The 8,440-nt window shown below is 66.0% G+C and overlaps 3 protein-coding genes across 3 annotated transcripts; 2 read left to right on the forward strand and 1 right to left on the reverse strand.

Moving 5' to 3' along the window:
• Positions 1-352: 352 nt before the first annotated feature.
• MNEG_4133 (hypothetical protein) lies at positions 353-2,463 on the reverse strand (the record flags this gene model as incomplete). The annotated part of the gene is made up of 5 exons (XM_014047385.1): positions 353-522; positions 873-1,089; positions 1,481-1,801; positions 2,182-2,234; positions 2,433-2,463. The coding sequence occupies 5 exons, from the start codon at positions 2,461-2,463 to the stop codon at positions 353-355; spliced, it is 792 nt and encodes a 263-aa protein (XP_013902839.1).
• A 1,741-nt stretch (positions 2,464-4,204) lies between these two features.
• On the forward strand, positions 4,205-4,984 carry MNEG_4134 (hypothetical protein; the record flags this gene model as incomplete). The annotated part of the gene is made up of 1 exon (XM_014047386.1): positions 4,205-4,984. One exon carries the CDS (start codon positions 4,205-4,207, stop codon positions 4,982-4,984), a length of 780 nt encoding a protein of 259 aa, XP_013902840.1.
• A 1,329-nt stretch (positions 4,985-6,313) lies between these two features.
• Positions 6,314-8,440, forward strand: MNEG_4135 (hypothetical protein; the record flags this gene model as incomplete). Its single annotated transcript, XM_014047387.1, has 6 exons — positions 6,314-6,359; positions 6,607-6,679; positions 6,923-7,122; positions 7,389-7,666; positions 7,867-8,081; positions 8,323-8,440. 6 exons carry the CDS (start codon positions 6,314-6,316, stop codon positions 8,438-8,440), a joined length of 930 nt encoding a protein of 309 aa, XP_013902841.1.

Raw genomic sequence — 8,440 nt, forward strand, 5'->3', positions numbered from 1 at the left:
TCTCCATCGACCGCAGCTGGGCGCGCAGCCGGCGTTCCTCGCCTGGGGTATGTGGCGAAGGTTCGGGCAACATTGGCTCGAAGACTTGGGGGTTTCCGCCCGCAGTCGCACGCGCGCGCATGCACGCACACGCACGCACGCACACGCACGCACATACACACACGCGCGCACGCGCGAGCACACACACTTACACACACACGGGCACACGCACACAAACCACTGCCATACGCACGCCCACCTGCATATTTTGAAACACACAAAACTGCGACAATATTCACATTCACACACACACACACTCATGCTCCCCCACACACACACTCTCTCTCTCTCTCTTCTATACTGTCACACACGCTCACACGCGCCCACCCGGCTCTACCGCGGCCTTGGTCACCAGCGCCACCAGCTTCTCAATGCGGGCGCGCTCCCCCTCATCACCCAGGGCGTCCAGCCCCCGCAGCAGCTCCTGCAGCGCCGCCAGCCGCGCCTGCCGCGACGCTACGCAGGCAGCCAGCGCGGAGTTGCCTGCGCGGGCAATCGTTGCGCGCGGGCGGGCGGAGCGGGCTGCGGCGGGGGCCAAGGTGGAGGCCGTGACGCGGCGCGGCGCGGCGGCGCCCGTCGACGGGCCGGCGGAGCCCAGCCGCTCAGGCAGGCCGCGCAGGGCGCGGGCGCGCTGTCCCAACCAGGCGCCGACGACGTATCAGCGCGGCCGCGCTCCCCCAAAAGCCGCTCTCAAGGGCCCCTGCTCCGCACACTTTCCTGGTAGCCTCGCTGTCGGCCAGTCCGCGGCGCCTGATGCAGCAGGCCGGCCCCACCAGCCGCCTGCGGCCAGCCCCGCCCGAGCCCTGCGCCCCCGCGCACCGCACCCTTCTCACCCGCGATCCTATCCAGCAGCGCCAGCTGGGTGCCGCCGTCCCGCAGCCCCACCGCCGCATGCTGCCCGTTGGTATCCACGAGGTCCCCCGCGACCGCCCTCAGCACGCGCAGGCTGGTCGTGGCGCCGTTGACGAAGCAGCGGCTGCGCAGCAGGCGCTGCCCGGGCGGCGCGTCGGGCGGCGGCGGCGGGGCGTCGCCGACGGGGAGTGTGGTGATCTGGGGGTGGCCCGTGTTGTGGAGTGGGGGTGGTTTCAGGTGGCTGGGCTTGCAGGGTAATGGCCCTGAGGCGTTGGCATTGCGGTTCAAGGCATCGCGGTCCGCTGACATGATTTGCTGAAATGGACCACTCTGGGGCCGCTGTTGCAGCAAGGCGGCGTGCACGCCCGGAGGGGGTGCCACCGTGCTTGCCAATTATCAAGCGTAAGAATGCTCCCGCTGCCCTCACTGGTTTTGCAATCGCATACGTGCCCGTGCACCTGCCCATGCGCCTGCACCTGCCTATGCATACGCGCATGTGCATGTGCATGAATGCATGTATGCACGTGATGGCTTCTTGCGTTCCAAACCGAGCATATGCATACGCGCAAGCGATCAAGCACTCGCGCACCTCCCGCCGCAGCACCAGCGTCGCCGGCCCGCCGCCGTCCCCGCCCCCCGCCGGCAGCGCGCGCGCCGGCAGCCCCATCGCCGCGCCCGTCGCCGCCACGCGCCGCGCCGCCGCTGGCGACAGCAGGATTGTTCCTTCCACCACCGCTGACGTCGCGGGCGCCCGCACGCACTCGGGGGGCGCGGGGTTGCCGAGCAGCTGCCCGAGGGCCTCGATTAGTACAGACTTGCCAGACCCCGACTCGCCGGTGATGGCGTTGAGGCCGGGTGTGAACTTCACGGTCTGTTTTGAGACCAGCGCAAAGTCCTGGATTCGAAGCTCCTGAGGTGGGTCCCGGATCAGGGTTTAAGCGGCGGTTTGGTGTGGGAGTTTGGGCGATGAGTGCAGCCTTGCGAGATGGGGGCGGCGCCAGGCGGCTTGGTGGCGGCGGTGAGGGAAGCGCCCGAGCAGATGCCGGGGCGAGCCGGCGGGGTAGCAGGCCCCGGGGCAGCGCAGTGGGGGCAAGAGTGCAAGAAGGAGACGTTTGGGGTGGGGTGGGGCCAGCCTAGTGTTTGGGCAACTCAGGCATGACGGTCTGGCGCGCCAGAGTGGTTGGGTTGTGCTTCATAGGCCCGCGCACGGAGACGTCGGTGTATGTGAGGGCGGTTACCCTAGCCGGCTGCGCACGCGAGTGTGTGGGGGGCGTCCCGCAAGCAGCACACCTGCAGATAGGTGACCTGATGTGCCGGTGCTGCACCGCCGCTGGGATCGGGGCCTGAGGGCGTGCAGGCGTGCCCCACGGCCCCCGCCTCCTGCCGCTGCTGCCACGCCGGTTGCGTGTCCGTGGCAACGACGGCGCAGACGTGCGGCGCGCGGCGGGCGGCGGCGGTGTAGGGGTGCGTCTGCCTGGCGGGCCGCGAATTGCATGGGGCGCCGAAACGCTGCTGGAGGGACGGCGTGCGTCGTCGCGCACCGCCCAGCGGTGCTTGCGCGCTAATCATCATATCAAAGCGTAACAATCTGCGCTGAGTAAGGTTCCACTCCCCGGATGATTGCTTGCTCGTTTGGGAAAGAGCTTCGCAGATCTGTGGCGAGATGATCAGGCGGGACAGCTGCACACTCGTGTTGATCAAAGTATAACGCAAGGCACCGAGCATCAGAATGCATGCCGCACTCGTCTGCCAAGTATAAGAGCGTGTCAAGTCACTCTATCGGGTTCCGATCTGCAGTCAATAAAAAGCGGCATTTTTATCTGTGGGGTATCTTCTACTTCAAGCTTGCGTGGCCGATTTGCTGCTTTCTCGAATGCTACGAATGCGGTGCAGCTGACCAGCAGCGCTAGTGACGCCCGCGGCAAGTGCCAGCACAGAGGCGGTGCGCCCTACAGCGGCGCAAACGCCGCTCTCCCATCGTCTGCCAGATGGCGACTTCAGACACAGCGCCTGACCCACCTGAGCCCCAAAGAGAGCCCGCGCCGCAGCCGCTGAAACGCTGCACCTGCGGCCGCTGCGGCCGCCCGGCAAGGGCCTGCCTGTGCGACGCGCTTCCGCCGCGGCCGCTGGCGACGGCGGGGCGCGTGGTCGTCCTGCAGCACCCCAACGAGGCGAAGCGGCGGCTGAGCACCGCCGCGCTGCTGCGCCTGTGCCTAGGGCGGTTCCTGCTGCTGCGCGGCCGCAGGGTGCGCCGCGTCGCCGGGTGTCGGGCGCGCCGCCTCAATCAACAGAGCGTACGTGCGGCTTTTGGAAAGCACGCAGATCTCGCGCTTCGCATCACTGCGCATAGTCCTGTCAACCCTGGGCCGCCCGTTATCACCATGCAGCACCTGCAACAAGCAACGCTTACCTAACCGCCTCCCGCCCGCCGCCGATCCGCCCGCAGCCCGCCGACCGCCGACCGCCGACCGCCGCCCGTCGCTTGCCCCCCGCAGGCCAGCAGGAGCCCAGAGCTACTGGAGCTGCTGGCTCGCGCAGAGGGCAGCGGCACCCCGTTCTTCGTGCTGTTTCCCGGGCCAGGTGGGCGCGCGACACAGGGCTCCGCCGGGGCGAGCATGCGGGCCCTGGCGCGTGCGCGGGCGCGCTGACGTGTCTGGTTGGCAAACCACCTGCTGGTCTTAATACTGTGTTGAACAATAACAACACATCATTGGAAAACTTCGTATTTCCTGGATCCTCATCTTGTATCATACCTGCAGATGCTGTTGACATCAGGTCTGCGGCTCACGAGGCAGCCCTGGCCGCCCGCCACCGGCGGGGGCGGATCCAGGCTGTCTCGGCACCACAGGCAGCCGAGGGCAGGCCGTGGAGTGGGCAAAGTGCACCAGAGACGATGCTGGCCGCCTCAGCGGACGCCGCACCCTTGTCCGGTGACAAAGGTTGCGGCAGCAGCAGCAGCAGCAGCAGAAGTAACGGCGGCAGCAGCAGCAGCAGCAGCAGCAGCAGCAGCAGCAGCAGAAGCAACCGCGGCAGCGGCCGCAGCACAGCCGCAGGCGAAGAACACTCACAACCGGCGTCTGCGCTCGCGCCTGCGCGGCACAAGCTTCTGGAAGGGCCTGAGTCGACACCAGGGCGGGAGCCAGCAGCGAGACCAGCGGGGTCAACACGGGAGGAACCAGCCGCAGGGGAGGGAGCTCTTGCCACGAGGGCACCAGCGGCAGGGCAGCAGCCAAAAGCAGGGGAGGAGGACAATCTGCCTGAGCCAGCATACATCCTATTGGCTATAGACGGCACCTGGCGCGAAGCCTGCGAGATGTTCAAGGCGTCGCGGCAGGCGCTCTTCGCGCCGGCCAGGGGCGGAGCAGCGCTGCAGGTGCAGCTGCCGCCGGCCGGCGGCGGCGCCGCAGGCGATGGCGGCAGTCGCGGCGGCGGCGGTGGCAGGGGCGGGGGCGTTCCTGGCGGCGCCGCCACGGGAGGCGGCGGCGCCATTGGGGGCACCACCGGCGGCAGCTGCAGCGGCGGCGGCGCGTCCGGATGCGAGCAGTCAGATCGAACGCAGGGCAGCGGCGGCACCTCGGGGACCTGTGGGGCGGGCATGGGCGCTGGTGGCGAGGGCGGCGGCGCGCCAGCAGGCCCCGCTTACAAGCTGCGGACGGAGCCATGGGAGGGCGCCATGACGTCATTCGAGGCCATAGCGCGCGTGGTTGCAATCCTGGAAGCCGCGTTTGCCAAGGCGGAGGGGAGCGGCGACCAGCAGCTGACCAATCACAGGCCGGCCGCCGCCGCGATTGAGAGCAGCTGTGGCGACGGCGCCACTCGCTCGGGGTCAAAAGCTGCGGCGGTTCCCAGGGGCGCGGGGGGCGAGGACAGCGGGGACGCGCTTTTCGAGGCGCTCGTGGCGCCGCTGCGGCGCATGACAGAGATCCAGGCGGCGTTCGACCCGGCCGTGCGGGCGCGGCAGCAAGGGGGCGGGTACGTGGCAAAGGGCTCCAGGGCCCGGCTGGAGGCCGCGGGTGCGGCGCAGGCCGCCGCCGGCGCTGGGCCGGCAGGAGGGGGTGGCGTCGGCGGCAAGAGTAAGGTGGCAGTTGTGTAAAGCGGCTTTCGTTTAGGCCGCACAGGGCCTTGGCTTGTCCAGCGCAGCAGTGGGGTTGGCAGCCAGCACAAACTCTTGCAAGGGTGTGCTGACTTGACTTGTGTGCTGACTTGTTGGTACTTCTGCCTGCAGGCTATAAAAATGGGCATTGGTCGGCCTGTGCTGTCCGCTAACCTCGGCACTTCAGGAATGACGGCCGGCCGGCGCCCTGCCGCTCTGTTGCGCAGGGCTGCCAGCCCGTTGCAGTGCAACAGGCTTGAAGGGGCTCTTAGGGACCCTGCATCCGCACGGACTCGCTTGATTTGCGATCCTTAAACCCTGAAACCCCAGCGTTTGGTGATTGGCTGTGATGACACGGATCAAGGAAACGTCCACAAATGACCTGCTCTCCGCCACAGGGTTGCGGCCCATTGCCAATGAATTTCACGGCGTGCCGGCGTCGAGCCCGGTCACGGAGCATCGACAAATAGCCATTCCAACACATCGTCAGGCTCTGCTGTTGCTGCTCGCCATCCGCAGGAAGCGTTGTTGTAGGGGGCCAAAAGGCTCACCCTTTGGTGCCACTGTGCAACCAACCGGCGCCCGCTGCCGGCCGTCCAGAGTTTTGCGGGCAGCTGTGAAACTGCCTCAGTGTCAGCGGAACGGCCTGCACGGCATCTTGACAGCCGCTTGGTGGACTTCAAGAGCTGTTCGCTTTGCACTGAGGCCATTTTCTGATGGTACGGCATGATGCTGTCCTTACGGATTCACCAGTCTGGCGCCATCATGTGTGTTCTTGGCAGCAGTGTGTTCTTGGCAGCAGTAGAAGCAGCAGCAGCTGCAGTGGGGGTTGCAACAGCAGGATGCCGGCTGTACACCGCTGGAAGACTCCTAGTAGGAACAGGTATCACCTAAATTTTGTAGGGATCTGGCAACTGGAAATTGTTTCTCCTGTCCACACGCCCACCTCTGCGATCCGAGGAAGCAGTCATCATACCGAACTTCTGGATTGCCCTCTGCAACCCTGCCTGCACCATGAAGTCGTGTCAGGGCCGTAAATTCCGCACATATGCAACTATTACAACCTCTTGATACCAACTCCACTTGCTCACAGCCGTTGATAAGGATCCGGCCGGGGGTGACCGCGAATTCTGAATGAGGGATGGTGCGAAAGCTCCGTTTCCTTCAAAACAGGAGCGAATCACCTTCTGTACCACATTTCAATCGTTTTGAGACAGACAAATCAGCTGTCACTCTCACTCCACCTTGCCCCGCTGTGGCCCCATTGTGTTGTCGAAACGACGGGCTAGAGGCTCCCCGACTGCAAGGAGATAAACAAAAACACTCACAATGCGGCTCGCACTGCTGCTGCTGATGGGTGCTGCCGTCGCATCAGGTGCGGCCACAGCAGCGGGGCCACAGCCACATCATGCGTGTGCCAGCCCCTCGCACGACGATAATGCGATGTTGCAGCAGGCTGGGCACTGTTCATGCCCGCAGGACAGCCCGGCACTATGTCTGGCAGTGGCGGGCGCGGATGCGGGCCGGCTTGCGCACGTCTGTCCACTGCCTGCTGGCGTTCAGCTTGGTAAGCCTTTCTGAAGCTGGTTCGCACCCCACCTCACCCTCATCCCCACCCACAGCCCAGAACAAGATGGGTCTGTGGTCGCCCCTGTACTACAAGCTCAACCCCAGCCGCGACGACGAGTATGCCAAGTGAGGCGCTCCCCCATAGAAGCCCCATTCTGCTAGCACCGCCGCCCCGAGCTCGTTCCCACCTCCGGAACACGCACCTGGGGGTCGCCCCTGGCGCGCGCGCGCGCACACACACACACACACACACACACACACACACACACACATACACGCACACACACACGTTCCCCCTTACACACACACACACATCCCGTCTCAACCCTGCTGTGCCCTCTTGCCCCCCGCTCCTGGCCTGCCTCCCAGGTTTATTGACAGCGTCTCTAGCAACAAGTGCCTGGCGCGCAGCTTCCAGGGCGCGATCCTCACGGGCCCGACCTCGCGCCCGCCGCCGCTCAAAAACGTCCTCAGCCCCGGCCAGGACGCGCGCTCTGACGAGTACCAGCGGCGGTTCGACTATCTTTACAAGGCCGGCGACTGGCAGCCCTTTGGCTACATCTACACTGGTGAGGCCGCCCAGGCAGCAGCAAGGGCCCCGGCTGCTTGGAGGTTTGGGGCTTGATACCGACCATGCCTTTATCTTGATATGTGATACGTCTGCCGCATGGCGGAGGCCTGGGCACCTAAAGCCGATGATGTGTGCCGATCAAGCGAAGCAGCCGGCGGTGGCACAACAATGCATGCGGCGGGGGGGCCTCTCACCCAGGCACGCCGTCGCAAGCGCTCGCGCTCACGCCGCGCCCCACACCCCCCGCTGCCGCCACCGCCGCAGACTACGGCCGCCGCCCCCTGGACGCGGTCCTGGAGGACGTCGACCGCTGGTGCGACGCGATCAACGGCTACCGTAGGTCGGTGCGCGGCGTTTTCATCGACCAGGTCGCGGAGGACCTCACCTGCGCCCCCAAGGACAAGGTGTGCCTCAAGGACTACTATCAGAAGGTCGTCGACGCCATCCGCAGCAAGTGCAGCGTCCTCGGGGTTGGTGACGCGATGATCATGCTCAACCCGGGCCGCAGCTTCAACGAGTGCAAGTTCATGGCCGACAACAAGGTGGGCGGAGCCGGGGTGATGAACGCGCGCGGGCCGCTCGCCGCACGCTCGCCTGTCACCCTCGGCTGCCGACCGCGCGCGTCCGCCTCGCTGCCTTCCGTCACCTCGCTGCCTCGGCCCCCACAAAACGCACGCCGACCGCTTCACGGGTGACCCCTCCAAAACATTCAAACAACCATTCAAACGACCCGCCCCCCCAGATCGGCTTTGTCAACGGTTGGGAGGATACCTATGACACCTACCAGAAGTTCTCCGCCGCCAAGATGATCGACTGCCCCTGCAAGGACAAGGGCGTGCGCTGCGTCGCATCGATCCACTCCGTGCCGGAGGACATCTCCCAGAAACAGGTCGAGGCCGTCATGACCGACATGGCCGCCAACGGGTTCAGCGCCATCTTCCTGACAGAGAACAAGCGGTGAGCGCCCGGCCGCCTCGCCGCCGCGCCCCGCGCCCGTGGCGCCGCCAGGCCGCACGCGTGACGGTCTGACCGTCCGCTGACCACCTGCAAGCGCTCGCCGGTCGCCCCCGTCCCCAGCCAGCCCCGTCGCTGCTTGAGTACGCAGCTGGCGCGGTAATATACTGTTACTGTATTACAACAGCCCTGCTGACCACCCCGCTCGCGCCCCACACTCCTTGCTCTCCCGTTCCCCCCTCAGGCCGAAGCAGTACGAGACTGTCCCTAAGATCTGGCCGCTCACAGCCCAGGCCGCCTGCAACGTGGACGCCTACGTCCCGAAAAAGCGCCACATGACGCGCCGCCTCATGAAGGCCTGA

This window comes from Monoraphidium neglectum, assembly GCF_000611645.1.
Source record: "Monoraphidium neglectum strain SAG 48.87 unplaced genomic scaffold scaffold00557, whole genome shotgun sequence".
In the NCBI taxonomy this organism is placed as follows: domain Eukaryota; kingdom Viridiplantae; phylum Chlorophyta; class Chlorophyceae; order Sphaeropleales; family Selenastraceae; genus Monoraphidium; species Monoraphidium neglectum.